At 50.5% G+C, this 20,817-nt stretch overlaps 1 protein-coding gene across 1 annotated transcript; it reads right to left on the bottom strand.

Moving 5' to 3' along the window:
* Window positions 1-15,146: 15,146 nt before the first annotated feature.
* On the bottom strand, window positions 15,147-16,921 carry LOC147985404 (uncharacterized). Its single transcript, XM_087541552.1, is given in 2 exon segments — window positions 15,147-16,589; window positions 16,592-16,921. Coding segments are annotated over 2 exon segments (1,773 nt in total).
* Window positions 16,922-20,817: the final 3,896 nt, after the last annotated feature.

Genomic DNA, 20,817 nt, shown 5'->3' with positions numbered 1-20,817 from the left:
GAAACGGTTCCCAAGCTCTTCGCGATGCTGAAATTGGCGAAGGTAGAAATCAAGAAAAAGCATCAAGTGTTGATGGTTGACAAGACCACTAGTTTCAAGTAAAAGGGCAAGGGAAAGAAAGGGAACTTCAAGAAGAATGACAAGCAAGTTGCCACTCCCGTGAAGAAGCCCAAAGCTGGACCTAATTAAGCCTGAAACTGAGTGCTTCGACTGCAAAGGGAATGGTCACTGGAAGCAGAACTACCCCCAATACTTGGCGGATAAGAAGGATGGCAAAGTGAACAAAAGTATATTTGATATACATGTTATTGATGGGTACTTTACTAGTGTTCATAGTAACCCCAGGGTATTTGATACCGGTTCAGTTGCTAAGATTAGTAACTCAAAACAAGAGTTGCAAAATGAACAGAGACTAGTTAAGGGCAAGGTGATGATGTGTGTTGGAAGTGATTCCAAGGTTGATACGATCACCATCGCACACTCCCTTTACCTTCGGGATTAGTGTTGAACCTAAAATAAATGTTATTTGGTGTTTGCGTTGAGCATAAATATGATTGGATCATGTTTATTGCAATACGGTTATTCATTTTAAGTTAAAGAATAATTGTTGTTCTATTTACATGAATAAAACCTTCTATGGTCATACACTCAATATAAATGGTTTATTGAATCTCGATCGTAGTGATACGCATATTCATAATATTGAAACCAAAAGATACAAAGTTAATAATGACAGTGCAACTTATATGTGGCACTGCCGTTTAGGTCATATTGGTGTAAAGCACATGAAGAAACTCCATGCTGATGGACTTTTGGAATCACTTGATTGTGAATCATTTGATGCTTGCGAACCATGCCTCATGGGCAAGATGACTAAGACTCCGTTCTCCGGAACAATGGAGCAAGCCACTGACTTATTGGAAATAATACATACCGATGTATGCGGTCCGATGAGTGTTGAGGCTCGCGGCGGGTATCATTATTTTCTGACCTTCACAAATGATTTGAGCAGATATGAGTATATCTACTTGATGAAACATAAGTCTAAAACATTTGAAAAGTTCAAAGAATTTCATAGTGAAATGGAAAATCATCGTAACAAGAAAATAAAGTTTCTACGATCTGATCACAGAAACAAATATTTGAGTTACGAGTTTGGACTTCATTTGAAACAATGTGGAATAGTTTCACAACTCACGCCACCTGGAACACGACAACATAATGGTGTGTCCGAACGTCATAACCGTACTTTATTAGATATGGTGCGGTCTATGATGTCTCTTACCGATTTATCACTATCGTTTTGGGGTTATGCATTATAGACAGCTGCATTCACGTTAAATAGGGCACCATATAAATCTATTGAGATGACACCGTATGAACTATGGTTTGGCAAGAATCCAAAGTTGTCGTTTCTTAAAGTTTGGGGTTGCGATGCTTATGTGAAAAAGTTTCAAACTGATAAGCTCGAACCCAAATTGGAGTAGTGCGTCTTCATAGGATACCCAAAAGAAACTGTTGGGTACACCTTCTATCACAGATCTGAAGGCAAGATATTTTGTTGCTAAGAATGGATCCTTTCTAGAGAAGGAGTTTCTCTCAAAAGAAGTAAGTGGGGGGAAAGTAGAACTTGATGAGGTAATTGTACCTTCTTCCAAATTGGAAAGTAGTTCATCACAGAAATTAGTTCCAGTGATTCGTACACCAATTAGTGAGGAAGATAATGATGATGATCATGAAACTTCAGATCAAGTTACCACCGAACCTCGTAGGTCAACCAGAGTACGGTCCGCACCAGAGTGGTACGGTAATCCTATTCTGGAAGTCATGTTACTAGACCATGACGAACCTACAAACTATGAGGAAGCGATGATGACCCCAGATTCCACAAAATGGCTTGAGGCCATGAAAACTGAGATGGGATCCATGTATGAGAACAAATTATGGACTTTGATTGACTTGCCCGATGATCGGTGAGTCATTGAGAATAAATGGATCTTCAAGAGGAAGACGGACGCTGATAGTAGTGTTACTATCTACAAAGCTCGAATTGTCGCAAAAATGTTTTCGACAAGTTCAAGGTGTTGACTACGATAAGATTTTCTCACTCGTATCGATGCTTAAAAGTCTGTCCGAATCATGTTAGCAGTTGCCACATTTTATGAAATCTGGCAAATGGATGTCAAAATTGTATTCCTTAATGGATTTCTTAAAGAACAGTTGTATCTGATGCAACCAGAAGGTTTTGTCGATCCTAAAGGTGCTAACAAAGTGAGCAAGCTCCAGCGTTCCATCTATGGACTGGTGCAAGCATCTCGGAGTTGGAATATATGCTTTGATAAAGTGATCAAAGCATATGGTTTTATACAGACTTGCGGTGAAGTCTGTATTTACAAGAAAGTGAGTGGGAGCACTACAACATTTCTGATAAGTATATGTGAATGACATATTGTTGATCAGAAATAATGTAGAATTTTCTGGAAAGCATAAAGGAATGTTTGAAAGGATTTTTTAAAAGAAAGACCTCGGTGAAGATACTTACATATTGAGCATCAATGATGCGGAGCATCCCACGGACATCACCATGTCAAGAGTCCGTTTGGCAAGTGACACGTTCGACATCCACTCCACATACACAAAGGTGAATCGTCTCCTTTATGCGTGTTCACTTGACCCCTTCGAGGATGGTATACTACTTGACACTTCTCCCGTGTGCATGCATAGGTATTGTCAGAAAGCTACGGACGACATGGAGGAGTGCAAGCGCCAAGGAACACCTACACCATCTGCGAGGGAAGCGTGGAAGCGAACATGGAAGAAGACAGAGCTGCTACAAGCTACAGCCACTGGATGTCTGGACGCCACCGAACATCCGGTACCTCGTGCAGCCCAGACGGCCAGAAGAACTCCAGGCAACGAATGCTACAGCGGCCGGACGTCCGATGAGTCCCAACGCCCGGACGACCGGCGTTGATCGGACGACTGGTGCCACTACACACGAGAAGAATCAACGGACATCCAACACGCACCGGATGTCCGGACCGCCCTGAGCCACCGGACGTCCGACCCCCACTGGTCGTCCGGTACCTGCCTGTGCACAGTCGCGGGCCTTTGGCCTTGTACCCCTCTCCCACTTACCCATTCGTGGCTAAGACTATAAATAGACCACCTCCACCTCCTTTCTAGAGTTAGCAAAGGATTAGCTCATATTTTGTGTGAGAGCTTTGCTCATCCACTTGGTTACCTTCTCCTCGGTGATAGCGCCTCCTCGGAGAAGATCCCCCAAGCGGATTCAAGACCCCTTCATGGGAAGAACATCAAGACCTCCTCACGGAGAAGACCGGCTACCTTTGTATCGTCCCTAGTTGACCGTGGATCTTGTATCTTCCTTTATGTTCATGGATCTAGCGCATGTGTGATCATACTTGTTGGCTTGAGTGTTCTCTTGTGTTCCCCTTGTGATTTTCCCCTCGTGTTTCCCCTCGTGTTCTTCGTGTTCTTCGCGGATCCGCTCCTTTCGTGAAAGATCTGCCGTATAGGGTTCCACCCTACACCATCTTGGTATCATGAGCCACGTTGATCACGATTTCGGAGCCTCCCCGTTGTGTTTTCTAGCCTAATTTTGTTGTGTTCTTCCCTAAATTCAAAAATCCCCACCAAAAATAGTCCCAATTTTTTTTGTGATTTGTTGGTTTGAGGAAGTTTTGTTGATTTTAATCCATGGATTTGCTTGGTTTCAAGTGGATCTAGTTTAATCTCGTTACTGGCAAGTCTCTTTACTCGTTCCGTAATGCATCATACCGCAACTAACTCATTAGTCACATTGCTTGCAAAGCTTATAGTGATGTGCATTACCGAGAGGGCCCAGAGATACCTCTCCGATACTTAGAGTGACAAATCCTAATCTCGATCTATGCCAACTCAACAAACACCATTGGAGACACCTGTAGAGCATCTTTATAATTACCCAGTTACGTTGTGACGTTTGATAGCACACAAGGTGTTCCTCTGGTATTCGGGAGTTGCATAATCTCAAAGTGAGAGGAACATGTATAAGTCATGAAGAAAGCAATAGCAATAAAACTAAACGATCATTATGCTAAGCTAACGGATGGGTCTTGTCCATCACATCATTCTCGTTCATCAAATGACAACACATGTCTATGGCTAGGAAACTTAGCCATCTTTGATTAACAAGCTAGTCAAGTAGAGGCATACTAGGGACACTCTGTTTGTCTATGTATTCACACATGTACTAAATTTCTGGTTAATACAATTCTATCATGAATAATAAAATACAAATAACAACTTTATTATTGCCTCTAGGGCATATTTCCTACAATAAGGCCAAGAGGTGGAGAAGGAATTGGGCCACAAGGGCCCAATAGGGAGCCCCCATCCCTTTCCCACTATGGGAGGCCGAATCCTACTAGGGGTGGGAGTCCAACTTCCCCTAGGCGGCGCACCAAGGGGGACCCCTCCCCCCTTGGTGGGGTTGCCCCCTCCTCTCCCCTAAACGTATATATACTAGAGAATTTCCAGCCTGTAATGATACAAGTTTTGGAGCCTCCTCTAGTTGATCTAGTTCTAGTTGGTCCTAATTGACTGATTAGAGCTAGCCCTAGCCACCTCTAATCCTCATAATTAGAAGCCCCATGTGGTTCTAATCTCATCCCCATAATTCTCCGGCGACGATTAGCTCTGGGCAGCGAAGCACTACCGGATCGTGAAGACCGCACGCTTGCAACCAAGTGGAGAGGCCGTGCTTTCGGTCTTCTGTTCGAGGGAACATTCAAGGGCAGTTTGCGGGATTGTCATCGAGGTTCGAGGGACTCCAGGTACGATCTACACCGACTCGTCTACTTCCTTTCACTCCGGAGTTGGTAACGATCGGTGATTCAAACCTAATATGCATCTTCATATTGTTCCTGGGTATTCGTAGGGCTATTTTTTTTGTTTCGTACTATGTTTCCCAACACGGTATCCTCGAGCTCCGCCATTGCGGCGACGTCTGCTCCAACACCGACGCGGAGCTTGGGAGGTAATCCAGGACTGGATGCAGATTGTGATGATCTGCATCGGCGACATCTGAAGGATGGTGGATCGTGTGCTAGGTTCGTGGATGGCAGGTATGGTTTCCTCCTCATATGTCTTAGTCATGTGGGGGTGCCAGATCTGGAGTTTGATGGCGTGTCCGGGTTTTGCCCCGGTCTGATTCACTGAACGCTAATGGTTTCGCCTTTGTCGAGCCACCTTGAAGGTCCGCAAAGTTGCATATCAACGATGGAGCCACATCGAGCTCGGGATGTGGAGGTGATCCGTCACTTTTTTCCTTTGCTGGCTGCTATGGTGGTGTCAGTGGTAGGTGAAGGGCATTGGTGTCAAGCTCAGAGGATTTTTCGGTGGCTGGTGTTCCTTTGTGGAAAGGCTATCATTATGTTATCTTTTTAGTTTTGCTAGGTCGATATCTACGTGACTTGTACTATGATCCTTATGATATAAATGAGACACATATTATCTTATAAAAAGGGCAACTAACCAAGGGGTACCCCTTGCGGGAGCCCCGCAAGGTTCCTTTTGGTGGCCACGTGTCGCATGCTGAGCGCTCCCTCTTATTTTTTTGGGTACATGTGTTCGGGTTTAGATGGATTTTTGTTTGGTTTTTAGATTTTCGCCCGGTTTTGGTTTCAGACCCATTTCTTTTAAATGTGCGAGAAAACGCTTTTCTTTTCTTTCGCAAGAGGCACACATTTATTTCTCGTGGAGGCACAGATTTACTTCCGGAAGAGACACAGTTGTGCCTCTCTGAAAAGAAAACACATTTTTTTCTTCCGAGAGAGGCACCGCTGTGCTGTGTGCCTCTCGGAAAGAGAGAAACATGCGTTTTTTCTTCCACAAGAGGCCGTGCCTCTTGAAAAAGAAAAAAAAAACGTGTTTTTCTTCTTCCGCGAGAGTCACAGTTTTGCTTCTCGTGAAAGCACAAATTTGATTACGCGAGAGGTATAGCTGTGTCTCATGGAAAGGGAAAAAATATATTTTCTTTCTTTCGCGAGGGACAAATATTTGCCTATATGAAAATGTTCCACAGTATATAGGAATGTTCACCATATATGTTAATAAATAATAATAAAGAGAAGACCAAACATACAAAACCGGAAAAAATGTCTGTAAAAGAACTAGAATGAAAACACAGAAAAGGAAAAAAAGCAAACAAAAAAGCCACAGAGAAAACAAACAAAAACAAAAAAGGTAGCAGCGAACTGGGCTGGCTCAACTGCCGGCGAAGCCACGCCTATTTGCCGCCTGTGGGCGGCATATATCCATTGTAGACAGATGGGGTTGCCACGAAAAAAATACAGATCGACTGATTCTTCATACCATTGACTTGGTCAAATGTTGAATAACCAGCGCACTAGCAAAATCTGCCGTGCTTTCGTCAGTGGTATATGCAACAAACTGTAGCATGGGATTTTTTTCCGCGAAAAAACCTCTAATCTATTCATCTTCAATCATGGCAGTACAACGAACAACAGAAATAAAAATTACATCCAGATCCGTAGACCACTTAATGACGACTACAAGCACTGATTTGACCCGGAACCTCCTACAACAAGAATACTGCTCCATATATTTCTTGACGGAGCAACAGTTGCAAGTGTGCATGCTCTCTCTTTCTCTATCTCTGTGGATGGGTCAACCTACAAAATCATTATTGGTATCGGTCGAAAATGTAGGGTGCATGAGAAAACGAGCACCATGAACGCTTCCGTCGGTGCGTGAAGTTTGTCCGGGAGGGAACATCACATGAAGGACGCTGGTGAATCACATGAAACCCCAGACTGGATGACAAGTGTGAAGAGCCGCCATGGAGCCGAAGAAAGGCTACGTAAAAAAAAGCAGAAGAAAGGCGTGAAGAACCGACAGTGGAGCGGCAGGTGTCGCGCGCTGTTTCCTCTGCCTGCACCGCTGCCCAACACAAGACGCTGCAAACCCCGACCGACCGGCCGACCGTGTAGAAATCTCCCGTTCGGACCAGCCTTTTACGTGCTACACCTACCATGCAGCGGCCTCTCCTCTCCCGGCCGTGTTCCAACTTGTGCGTTAATTTGACCACACCAGCTTCGGCAGCTCGAGTTTAATTGGTCAGCAGTCTTGGTTCCACATATATGAGACCAGACCAACAACCGGCCCCGCAGCCGCACGGCACGGGTCAAATTTTGTGGTCGGTTTTTAGACTCGTAAAAGTATTTCGTGTATGATCATTTGAGTCTATATTTGTTCATATTTCTCTTTTTATCTAAATAAAATTTATAAATATTTGAAATGCGATGTTCTCTGAAAGAAAGTGGACATAAAAAAAGACCCCGATAAATCTCAAACGTTCAGATTTTAAGCATGCCATCTCTAACGTTTTTTCACGTCAACTTTAGTTGACGTGGGGTGCCTACGATGACTTCGTAAATTTTAAGATGATATACCGGCTCAGTCTTTCGGAGGTGCTCATAGAGGTAGGGTGTGTGTATGCGTTCATAGGGGGTGAGTGTATGCACGTTTATATGAGCGCTTGCGTCTGTACTGTGTTAAAAAAATGACAACTTTGTCTCAGTCTGTTTTTTGTCCGAAAATTATCATGTTTGCCAATCTGTCGTGAACTAAAGTTGGTATGAGAAATGTTCGGGTTGCCATGCTTAAAATCCGAACGGGGTTTATCATTTCCGTAAATAAAATGCAAAGAGTAATAACTCGCAAAAGCTATTTTGTTGTTGTTGTGGGGACGCAAAAGCCATTCTTTGAAATCGGTCGAAACATTTAAGGCCAGAGACAATCCATACACACTGCCACCGATTGCTTGAAAGAATGAACAAATTTTGTACTCAAATAGTAACATAGTTACAGTTAGACCTTTGTTGAATGGCCAGTTGATCTCTACAACGAAAGAATGATCCTATCTATATATACTCCTCTACAACAAAGAGGCAAAAAGAAAAAGAGAGCCTCGCATCTTTACATCTTCTAACCGAAGAAAAACTGTCTGCTTGATCGGTTCGCTTAGCAGCAGTGCGTGGGAGGGCTGGACCCTGATTTCAGGTCGCCGAACATCTCCATCACCATCCCGATGCCGTCCGTGAGCCAGGCGTCCCCCGTCAACGTCCTCGCCGAGACGGCCATGACGCTGAGCATCTGCACCAAGAGCACCACCAGCAGCACCATCCTCATCAACGCCGCCGCGGTCGCCGCCATCGCTGTTGTTACTGTGCAGACGGGAGACAGCAGGTTCTGATCTAGGGGGGAGAACGATTGCCTTGCTTGCTTCGTGTTCAGTAGCTTCAGGTTCCGAGGTTCAGCGGAGCTTGTGAGAGCTTGGTTTGGTTTGTTTCTGCTGAATGGAGATGGGTTGATTTGCATGGTGTGTCTCGGTTTATATAGAGGTGAGACCGTGAGAGGGGGGTAGGTGCACGTAGGTGGTAGGTGCACACACATGCATGCGCATACGTGTGCCCGGCCGTGTAGAATGGGTCACTGCTTCCGATCTCCCCACCCCACCTCGTATTTTTCGTGTTGGACAGGTTCCGGCCCTTTGACCCGTCGACACAGACCTTAGAGACGGTCAGCACCGTTGATTTACCTAAAGCAACCGACGAGTAGTCTTGGTCTTGATGACGTCAACACTGTACGGTCAATCTTTCCCATGGACAAGACATCAGTTAGTTACTTAATTCAACCCAACCCATGGCAATAGCTACCAACATATATTGCCCCTGTTTTTATTATTTATTTAATCCACGTATTAGCTTTGCTCAAGGTCAAACTTTGTAAACTTTGCAAAGTTTATAAACAAAAATATTAACATATATAATAATAAATTAATATTATTAGATTCATTATTGAATGTACTTTCACATCATATGAATTTGTTAGGGTAAATGTTTGTATTCTTTTTCATAAACTTGATCAAACTTTACGAAGTTCGACTTCAGTCAACCTAATATGCAGAGTAAATAAAAACAGAGTACATCCTTTCTGACTCGAACTCTATAAGACATTAAGATACACGATACATTTGGTCCAACGGCTACAGTATTTCTTGACCAAGTAGCAGTGGTAGTACGACAGTGAACACGATAGATTGTTCATGTTGGCGACATTAACAAGGACGATGCGTGTCTGTATGCAAGTTTTCCCTGCCTCCCCCCTTTCACGACCAGGACCAACCCATGTACACCAACACGAGGAATTTCAGCTTCTCGTTGAACAAATAATATTCGTGTTCTTGCGTTTGACCCGAACGAATTCAGAATTCAAAAGCACGCATTCCTTTACGTTAGTGCAGGTTTCTGCGACACTTCCTCTGCCGCTAGCCTAGCCTGCTAGCACGTAGTATTATACGGTTCTACTTGTCCAACAAGCTGGAACGGTTCAAGAGCCGGAGTGCAGCATGATCGTGCGCTGATCGATTCAGACCGGCGTGTTGGAGAGACCATGAACGAGTCTTGCATGAATTCTCCCTTCTCCACGTACGTTTGAATCGTTTACCGAGGGCACTGGCTGGATAGCCGCACGCCACGCCGCTCTGCATGCATGTATATATACAGACGAGCTCATCGAGCTTCCTCCAATCCAAACTAACCTCAGCTCCTCAGCCAGACATTGCTGCATATAAGCACAAAACCAGAACTTGAAGCTCGAAAACAGAGAGTACTCCACCCTGTTCCTGTGTCTCTTTTGGGTTCAGTCTCTCTCTTGATCGGGACGATCTTTCCTGCTGTGTCAGACGACAATGGCGGCGACGGTGAACATGGTGAAGGCGGTGTTGCTGCTCTTGCTCGTGATACAGATCTCCAGCGTGCTCGCCGCCGCGGCGAGGCCGTTCGTGGGGGACGACGGCCGGTGGTTGGAGAACGGGGTCGGGATGGTGACACAGATGCTCGGCGGCGTCAAGCAGTCAGGGTCCAGCGGCCGCACGCACTGCTGCTGACGTGCTCGCATAGTTTATATTACATAGGTATAGGAATACTTGTGAAGAATTGTTCTTTGGTTCATTTGGGATCCAGCAACCTTGAAGATGAACAGTACAGTGCCGCTCTTCCTTTGTTTCTCTGGTGTTTCTGCGTACGTGGTGGGGTGCAGGATCTTCGTTTTCCTGCCTTTTTCTGAGACCAAAGCGTACGTATGACTATGTCCAGTTCCTGACTTGTGGTGGAATTAAGCCTTAAATGTGAATCCCCTGCGTGAATTAGACAAACTGTTCAGAAAATATATTACGGCGCTCCATCGTAGCAGTTTTTCTTTTTGACAGGGAAGGTTTCCTACCTCCAATAGCGGTAAATCTTAACGAGGAGATATCTGGGTAGGGGTAAAATGTCAGACGACTTAGATTTAGCAGAACCATAAATATGGTAAGAAAACTTTACAAAAATATTAACTATAGGACCGTAAAATCTGACGAACGTTCGTTTGAAGGGGTTTGCATCTATAAACGTTTTAAACGACAAGTTTAGTTATATGGAGTTGGCAATTTGAGGCAAAAAGGCAGGATTTGCCATCTCCTACCAGGTAAAGTTGAAGAAAAAAGATGTTCGTTTGACATTCCCTTTCAGCTGACGTTCGCCGGTTATCATTACCCTAATTGTTGTATTGCACAATATTTGTTTCTCACGGTCACCGAGTGTGTGTTAACTACCAACTTCTATACCCCTCAACAGAACCATAATGAAGTATTTATATTTATTGTTTTTCATGTTTGAACCTAATATGGTGTTGAATTTTTGTAACATGATAGGAAATGTACGACACAAAAGTAACTACGATTACCAATTTGCAGTTATAGTGCTCAAATGCCAAGCCTCCTCGCCGCCCTCCTCTGCGACCACCGCCGGCGTTCGCTGGAGCAGGGAGCCACCTGCTCCCACACCGGCGGCCACTCCGGCCCCGGCGTCCACCTCCCTCGGCGCCGGCCGCTCCGACTGCGCCGCCTAGCCCGTCGCCATGGCCTATGTTAGAAAAAATCCGAGGCCACCGTTGATCTACCGAGGACCAAGCAATCACACGAGCATGACACCGTGATTTGTTAACGAGGTTCATCATCATAGCTACATCTCCGGGGCATGACTACGGGCGCTCCTCCCCATGACACCGTCACAATACCGCATCCCGGCCGCCCGGGCGCCGGCACACGCCGCCGGCTCCCCCCGCGTGCCTGTGCTATTATGTTGGCATAGGTTACATCGTGTGTCTACCCCCGCTATATATGAGAGGCCTAGGATACAAGTGTCCTATTATGACACAACTCCTAACCTGTCTACACACAGTCCAAAGCCAAGTCCAACTGTAACCTAACTTGTACAATAATATTCGACACAATTCTAACAAACTCCACCTTGACGAATATTCTCCACCACTTTGAATTCGTCCGTGCGTCGAACCTACATGTACATTGGACTTGAGATACGCCATGAGCACCGCTGCTACTCCCAGACTCCATATGACTCCACCTGCAACTGTAGTCCCTTCTCGTCTTCTTCACAGTCAACACTCGAGCAAAAATTAAGTTTCTCATTACTCTACTTTGTGCTCCTAACTTTCGGAGTTTCCATTCAACGCCATCACACACCGATAATTTATCTGCGTGAAAATGAAAAACTCACATATTGGATGTCACATACAAGAGTTACCTGAACTCAACATCACCGCTCTTTCTTGACCGTCTGTCTGAAACTTGAAGAAATTTCACCGTCGCCCTGTGTCACCCTGAGTCAAATTCACAGTTGTCTCATCCTTTTTCCCGGATAGTCTCTAACATGTCCCGCAGCTATAGCACTCCGCCTCCTTCTGTACTTGTCATCCGCACTTTGCCATGTGCACTGAACACCACAGAATATACGGCCATGTACTCTCTCAGCTTTTGACAATTTCAGACTTTCCGTCACTTTCTCAGATTCTCCATGGTCAACTCATGTCCATCAACTAGCACCGATAGACCCAATCACCAACTTGAATCTGGTACTCGTCAACACTGCTTCAGCACCCCTGCACAATTTGTCTGACCATATGTCTCACCATTAGTGCCTTGGTCTGTCGCTGTGTCCCGTGCTTATCGCACGCCTCGCCGCTATCACCGCGTCGAGCCTCTGCTGTCCTGGTCGAGTCTCCCGGGTAGCTAGCCCACACTGCCTCAACCCCCACTGCAGAGAACCACCGATCATCACCGACCGATGCCGAGTATCACGCCTCCATCAGACCACTGGTACCCAGTCTGATCCACGTGTCTCTCGCTATCCCGCTGAAATAGGCTTCGACTCTCTGAATTCTTACGTCGTAGCCTCTCCATCAGCACAGAGTGAAGTCGTCCATCAGACTCCAACTCCACCTTCAACAATACTCCATGGTGGTTGTACGTGCCACCCTCCCACGCCCTGTCGACTCCAAGCTCTCATGTGCACCGTCTTAAATCAACCCCGCGCCATAGTCTGTCGAAGCTGCACAAGCCCTCAGGCCTGCACCACGTGTTTCCACGCCCCAGAAGTCGGCCACCATCAGCATCACACTCCTATGTTGTCGTCACTGAAACCACCATCGTCTTCTGCTTTGACCGACAACCCGGTCGATCCGTCCTGTCCGACCCCGCCGAAATTATCTGACTGCAACCATGCTTCACCCTGCGTCGTGTCCGCCCGCACTCCGTGCATTGCTTGACGCCCAGTGTATGCATGAACCTGACGCGCTCCAGGCTCCTCCGAACCTTATGCACGTGTCACCAACCTGCAAACTTCCTGGTAAAACCACGTGTACAATTAGCAATGCAATCCAAAAACAAGTTACTTCCATGGTATCTTCCGTGGCTGCACCATGCATGCCTCCACAAGTCCCATCGCTCCTCTTTTTTTTACCATTGTTGTCCATGACACGTATATACCACACCTTGCAGATCTTTTTTCCCAAACAAATCCCGTGTCATCGCACCTGGCGTCCCGCAACATCCAGCTCGGTCACCTCTTTTTTTTTCGAATGTTGGTAGATTGACTGCCAAATTCATTGATCAGTGGGGGAAAAACGAGCTATAGGGGTACCCAAGACAGGTGAACAGCAAGGGACTGAACACCCACATGGATAAATAACAGAAAGAGAAGGCAAGCAAAAAAAGCGGCAGAAAGACAGCCCGCAAGCAAATCAGCTCGGGTCGAAGGGAATTCCCGCTCTAGCCAAGTTCCAGAGCTGGATTTCATCTCTTACTTTGGTCACAAAGCTGTCTTGCCCCATGCATTCGTTGTTGAAAATCCTTCTGTTCCTCTCTCTCTATATATATATATTTCCCAACACATCAGCTGAATAATGGATAATGTTCCTTTCTTCCTGTCAGCACTTGCTCTGCTGTGGCAGGTCGTAAGCCACTGTTGGACATTCAATAACCCATTCCAAGTTACTGGAAGTAACGCTGGCATGCTAGCCAGACGAGCAATCTTCTCCCAAGAGTGCCGTGACCATGGGCACTCGATCAACAGGTGGGACGGTGTTTCTAGATTCCTTTCACAAAGAGCACAGAAGTAGTTATTCTCCCAACCACGACGGAGCAGGGCATCCGCTGTTAAAATTTTGCCCAACAAGGCCGTCCATAAGAAAAAGTGACATTTGCCAGGTGCCCACCCCTTCCAAATCAGATTGTATCCCTCTGTTGGCACCGCTCCCTCGAACTGGAGCAAGTATGCAGAACGAGCCGTGTATTCACGGTCTGGCGTGAACCGCCATGCGATTCTGTCTGGTTATCCCTCCCGTAAAACGATTGTGTCCAGTAACTCCGTCAGGCTCGTCAGTTTCGACAGCATGTCGTCGGACAGGCCCGTTGCTAGGTCTTGTAGCCACTTCTGCTCTGTGAGAGCATCATATACCGTGCGATTTTTCCTAATAGAAATCTTGTATAGCATTGGTGCAATGGTTTTGGGACATTGCCCGTGAAGCCATCGATCCTACCAAAAAATTGCTTTCCTGCCATCACCAATTGTAATCTCCATGGCCATTGCAAGGAGCATCCTCTCACTGTTGACGCAACGTAGCGGCATTCCAACCCATGGCCTGGGTGGGTCTTTCCATGCCATCCATAGCCATCGTAGCCTCAACGCTGTACCAAACTTTTTTAGGTCCAGCACCCCCAGGCCTCCAAGGCTTTTTGGGCAGCAGATCTGGCTCCATCCAACCCTGCATTTGCCAGCACTACCCGTGGCGTCCCCGCTCCAAAGCCAAGCTTGACAGATTTTTTAGAAGTCGTTTCAGAACCCAAGCAGGGAGCTTGTGCACCATCATCATGTAGATTGCGAGGGCGGTAAGACCGGATTTAAGAAGCATGAGACGCCCACTCTTGGCCATGAGACCACCTTTCCATGCGGCCGTCTTGTTTCCAAATTTTACCAAGAAAGGGTCTAGATCCCCCTTGGTTAGGTTCCGCGGAGAAAGCGGCATTCCAAGATATGTTATCGGAAAAGTCTTACATGGGATGCCCAGGGGTGCCAGTATGGTGTCCAGATTGATGGCTCCGCATCTTATTGGGAGAGCCGAGCTCTTATTGGTGTTCACCTTCAGCCCCGACGCGTCTGCAAAACATTGCAGCAACAGGTGGACCATTCTTGCGTCGTCCTCCCGTGGGTTGGTGAACAGGGCGACATCGTATGCGTAGAAGGAGCAACGCATCATCGGATTCCGTCCTGGAAGTTTGGTAAGTACTCCATTTGTTGTGGCTAAATTCAGAAATCTCTGTAGGGGATCCATGGCCACGATAAAGAGGAAAAGTTGGAGCTTTGTCGGAGGAGCCGAGTGCTTTGCCTAGAGCCTCTCATGACCCCAAGCAGGCGCTGCTTGATAGGGCGTGTAGTCTTCGTGGTGGTTGGCGGCGCACCAAGGAGTGATGCCGACAGCAGCGAAGCAATTTTGCTGATGAAGGCACGTTGTTCGTCTATGTGCAACTCCGAGACTTTGGTGGTGATGGCTGATATGAGCCCTGGACCGGACATGTTGGCCTCCGCAAGAGCACGCCTGGCGCGCACTTCCTCCGCATATGGGTGTTGCTGGTGACCGAGATACTGCATGGTTGAAGCTTGGTTTGCCGCAGCTCCTGGCCAAAAGACCACCTCAGGGCCAATGGCCCAGCTGGGCTCCCACTACAAGCCAGCAAGTTGGGCCGAACCCCATTGGGGCAGCCAGCATGGGCCCTCGTGCATAGGAGGTGGCTCCCAGAGGCCTTGCGTCGCTCCAACCGGTGATGGAGGCAGCTCCCACCCTGTAAACGCCGCAGGACTCAGAGTAGGCGGCAGGGGGGCCAGCTCATGATTTCGCTGCGCGTCTTGGTTGAAAAAGGAGGCAATGCCCAGGGTGGTGATGGAGGTTGCGCTCTGCATGGTCGGGTTGGGCCATGACACAGTACCGCTGACCTGGTACTGCCACACTACCGGAGAGAGCGGGTGTTGCTGCCTGGGTGGGGAGTAGAGCTGCATCAGGCCGGTGAGATCTGGTCCCCAATCCCCCGCTCCTGTCCTCACCAACGCCCGAGCTGCAAAATCAGAGTCTGGTAGTGCGAGCCTACACGTCAGACCATCATAGCCCTGCAAGCAGGTCGGGATGGCAGCCATCAGTGAACCCTGCGTCTCCGTGCCCACCGTCTCCAGAGCTCTGGCAGCGAGATCAGGGGGCGGCAGAGAGAGCCCGTCGACCCCGTCATCAGCGCTGTGCGTGTTGGTCAGGGCAACAACGACACTTTGAGCATCACTTCTGGTGTCCTCTTCAGCTTGCTGATCTGCTTGCTCTTCTGCTACATGTGCTGGTTGGACAGGCAACACCTCCAAGGACAGGGTCACGAGCACATGCTCGCGGTCCAATTGAACGGGACGTGGGACCGGCCTGGCCCCTCCATTGGTAGCCGCTTGCCATCGAGGCTCCACTGGGTCGCAAGCTGGCCCGGCATCAGTGTCGTGGCGCCTGTGCTGGCGTGGCTGTGGGTCGTACGCCGCCGTGTCCCTACATTGCGCCTGATCGCGCATCCCTCTCCAGAATCTCTTGCGACCACCCACGCGGCCTTGTTGCCCCCTGTTCCTGCTCCCGCCCTCATCTCTGTCTTCGTCATGACGACGACCTGCGATGAAGGAGCCAGCCGAGGCCACCGGGCGCCCCCGGCCCTCGCCGTCCATTACGCCCAAGCGCCAATCTTTGTGCTTGTAGATTCTTGGCCACTCCCTGAACACACCATCAGGCAATGGTGTGTAGTCCTTGACCTCGTCAAGGTGGATTGGCACTAGGAAATGCGGCCCTTCCTTGCCTTGCTCCGTAGGGGTTCCTTCGGGCAACGATCCTCCCGACCGCGGTGCGTCTGGCCTATTGAGCACATTGAAGTCACTGGCGCACGGAATCTTGTCGGGGTCCCAAGCGCACACCCAGGCGAAGAGCGTTCTGCGGTTTGTCTTGGTCAGGGACTGACGCTCTATGAGGTCGAGCTCGTAGTCTCTGCCGATGACCTCCTGGACGGAGTCCCAATCCCAGGCGTTCAGCGGGAGGCGGTCGATGGCGACACGGCAGTAGGATCGCCACACCTTGTTCCCGCCTGGGGGGGGGGGAACCATGGCCTGAGCTTGAACTAGACGCCGGCGACGACCACCACCCTGCGCTCGAACACGAGGTCCCGCTGGTGACGCTCTGCAAGGGTGAGGATGAAGTCCTTCAAGAAGCACGGAGCAACATTGATGTCGCGGCAAGGGAAGCCATGCTCGCACGCAATCGCCCTGACCACCGCGTCGGCCGAGATGCCGCCCCACAGCGAGGACGCCGTGAGCATCAGGGCCGTAGTACGCAGCCGGTAGGCCCCCTCCTCCATCGCCGGCATGGACACAACCGTGCAGCTGGACATGGCCGGTCTCCTGTGGGCCTCTCCTGGAATGAAGTCCATGGCCACACCCGTTGCCTCACGGACGGCCGCCGGCGGGTGCCGCGCAGCGTCGGCTGGCACAGGCGCAGCGGTGGAGGGGGGGGGCTGCGCAGGTGGAGCGGGCGCAGAAGGAGCAGCGGAGGTGGTGGCCGGCGCCGGAGGAACGAGCGTAGTAGGCGCGGCGGAGGTGGGGGGGGGGTGAACACAGGTGACTGCTGAGCTCTGTTGAGGCGAAGACGAACTGGGCACTCACGCTCGAAGTGTCCCGAGCGCTTACAATTGTAGCAGAACTCGAGATCTTGACATTAGAAGAACTTGTGCCGCGGAGCAAGGCACCTATAGCAGCAATTCCCAAAGCGCGCCTTGAATGCCATGGCCGCAAAGTGCGCGGACCGCTCATGGAGTCTCTGCGCCGAATCCTTTGATGGCTGTGGTGGTTGATTCGCCTGACGCGCCTGGTGCCTAGCCAGACGTTGAGCACGCCGGGAGGAGACGACCGTCCAAGACAGTCCTCCAAGCTCACTGGCGCAGGTCGGAGCAGCGAGAGTGGGGGATATGCGAATCGCGACGTCCGGAGCCGGTGTGCCTGCGCATGCCTGCCCCTGGGCGGCAGGCTCCCTGGCGCAACCCCCCCCCCGCCTAGCCACGATAATTGATTGTAGGCGTGGCCTGGGAAGCGTGGCCACATCCGCCCAAGAACGGGCATGGAGCTCAGCCGACGCCGCCTGCGCACACTGCAACGCACCCAGAGAGGAAGGAGGTGGAGGTGGGGGACTTACATGGCGTGGAGCGGCATCTCCCAGGGCGGTTAGAGCCACACAAGGAAGAACTCGCCCCGAGTTCGGGTCCACCCAACCCGTCAGAGGGCATAGCTCGGCCGCTCGGAGAGCGATGCAGGGGAGGATGCGGCCTGAGATCCCATCAATGAAGGCGGAGTGGTCCGCGCCGGCGTTGAACGCGGTGGTTGTGGTAGGTGGCGCCGGGTCGCGCGTAGGTGCACGAGAGCGGTGTCCTCTTCTACTCTACCGACATGCAATAACCAAGATTCGTTGAACGTTGCAATAGGGACATAGAGAGATGGCTCCCTCGGTCACCTCTTGCTTCGGCTCGGCGTACAACACCTAGCGCTTTCAAATAGTTCCCTGGGCCACCATCCTGGCTAGGCCTTGGGCCACAAATTGCTAAGCCTCCGTCGTAACTGACCTGGCTCGGCCAGCCCCACCTGCACCTGGTTTGCCCACAATGCTGGCTACGCTGTACGCACGACACGGACCGCACCAGGCCGCTGACGCTGCCTCGTCAATCGCTTCGAGTCCGATCCGAGACTTCCGACGCTACGCGATTCCGCCACTATTGCTGGCTGATTCCTTTTCGCTGGACCACACTGCACCAAGCTGCTGCCTCGGCTTCGATCTCGTTGAAACACGACGATCCGATCTGCCGCCACCATATGCTTGGTCGCCTGCTACTGCCAATCCCGATTGCTTCTTGAAGAACTACAACAACCGCGAACACTTCATCGCTGCCTCCTGGTTACAACTCACCAGCAACGACTCGCCGACTAACTCTACTCCCACGGCTGACGATCCCTTTGCACACAAGTCCGTTGATACGTTCTTCCTCCTTTGAATAAACTTCCACGACCTTTTCGAACCTTGCTCTGATACCATTTGTTAGAATAAATCCGAGACCACCATTGATCTACCGAGGACCAAGCAATCACACGAGCATAACACCGAGATTTGTTAACGAGGTTCACCATCATGGCTACATCTCCGGGGCATGACTACGGGCGCTCCTCCCCATGACACCGTCACAATACCGCATCCCGGCCGCCCGGGCGCCGGCACACGCCGTCGGCTCCCCCCGCGTGCCTGTGCTATTATGTTGGCATAGGTTATATCGTGTGTCTACCCCCGCTTTATATGAGAGGCCTAGGATACAAGTGTCCTATTAGGACACAACTCCTACCCTGTCTACACACAGTCCAAAGCCAAGTCCAACTGTAACCTAACTTGTACAATAATATTCGACACAATTCTAATAGCCTCGTCCCCCTCCCCCTCCGCCGTCGGGCATTCCCGCGAGGACCGTTGGCTAGAGTCGAGCCCCTCCTCTGCCGGGTCCCCGCTCACCTACCGCCAGGTCCTCTTCCGCCCGCCGGTGCCCCCCTCCCAGGCGTCTCCCCTCTCGCGCTCGCCGTCTCTCTCACCGCCGGCAGCGAGCCCCTCACCGCCTGCCCCGCGCCCACCCCTCCGGTCCGAGATCTGCTGAGTGCCCGAGGAGATGGTGGATGCGCGGGATGCGTGGCAGTTTGCTCGGGGCCGCAAGCGCCCCCGTCCGCGCAAGCATCGTCGCAGCTGCGAGGTCCTGAGGCAAGGTCCCGACCCAGGCCTTCCTGGCTTCGCGAGGGCGACTGTCCCCGTTGCCTTGGCTCCGGCCATCCCCTCTCTGAGTGCCGGAAGGACATCAGATGCGTGAAATGCAGGTTCTTTGGCCAAAAGGCCAAATTCCGCTCCCTCCCCCGAGCCGTCGCATCCTCCTCTGACGGCTCCGCCCCGTCGTCGCTCAAGTGCTGCGTCCCCTCTCCGGCCACTGCGGCTGGCCGCCCATCGTCCTCTCGTTCGACAGCCCCCACTCGCTCTTCTTTAGGTCTGCTCACGCCCGCGTCCTCCGAGCCTGCAGACGGCGCCGGTGCGCACCTCGACCAAGCATCCCCCGTGTCCACCAGGCCTGCAGACGTCGCCGGCCTGCGCCCCGACTAGGCGTCCCCCATGTCCTCCGGGTGGACCACGGCTATCTCCTCTCGGGCTGCCCTGTCGTCGCCAGCTTCCTCCGCCCCTGCGGCTTCCTCGCGGCCCTCCTTGCTGGCCTCTGCGGCGTCCTCCATCGCTACCCCGCTCTTTGGCCATCCCGCTTGCTGCCCAGCCACCGCGATCTGTTACTTGCCCGCTCCCGAGAGGTCATGGAGGCGGTGTGCGCACTTGAACGTGCCCTACTGGTCATTACTGCGGGCAGTCGCACTGCTGTCACCCGCGAAGAGGTTGACGATGCCATTTGCTCCCAGTGCGACCTCGCCGATGGGGATTTCTCCGTCCACAAGCACGCTCCTGAGGATTTTCTCGTCCGCTTCGCCAGCCTTGAGCACCGCACGCGTGGCCATGAGCTAGGTGCGCACACCCCAGTTCTGGCTCATCTTCCACCCCTGGGGCAAAGAGGCAGGCTCTGAGCCTGTCAAGGCGCTCTTTCTCGTCTCCCTCGAGCTCTTTGGCATCCCATATCACGCTTTGCACTGGTCATCCGCCGAAACTCTACTCTCTCCTTTCTGCAAGATCGAGCACCTTGCTCCCGAGACCTGGAGCATGTCCGACATATCCGTTTTCAGGCTCTCCTCCTGGACCATCAACCCTGACACGATCCCGCGCTCCTCCGAGCTCCTCCTGCGGGGCGACGACTGTTGGGGAACGTACACTAGTACATCGATGTCCTAAACAAACAATTTAAAACCCCTTTTCACGACGGCATTTGGAACCGTCGCCAAGTGAGTGTAGGCGATAGGGGGTCCTTCCCACATGACCCAGAAATCGTCGGGGATAGGCCCTCCTGGGACCCAGGCTGGGGCCGTGTGCGATCGGGCGAGGCATGGAAACCCAATCATTTCCATAGGTATGTACATCCCACACGGTGAATCCCAGTAATCATTTTCGTATGTATGTACATCCCACACGGCGAATCCCAGAAATCATTTTAGTAGGTATGTACATCCCAGACGGTGAATCCCAGAAATCATTTCCGTAGGTATGCACATCCCACACGGTGAATCCCAGAAAATCATTTCCGTAGGTATGTACATCCCACACAGTTCTTTGTGTGGAAACGTGTGTGCAAGGTGGCCTAACGCAAACAGTTCGTTGCCG

Source organism: Triticum urartu, chromosome 2A (genome assembly GCF_056163025.1).
Source record: "Triticum urartu cultivar PI428250 chromosome 2A, HENAU_Tu73, whole genome shotgun sequence".
Classification (NCBI taxonomy): Eukaryota; Viridiplantae; Streptophyta; class Magnoliopsida; order Poales; family Poaceae; genus Triticum; species Triticum urartu.
Note: the sequence above shows the minus strand (reverse complement) of the source record. Positions and strands in the feature narration are given on the sequence as shown.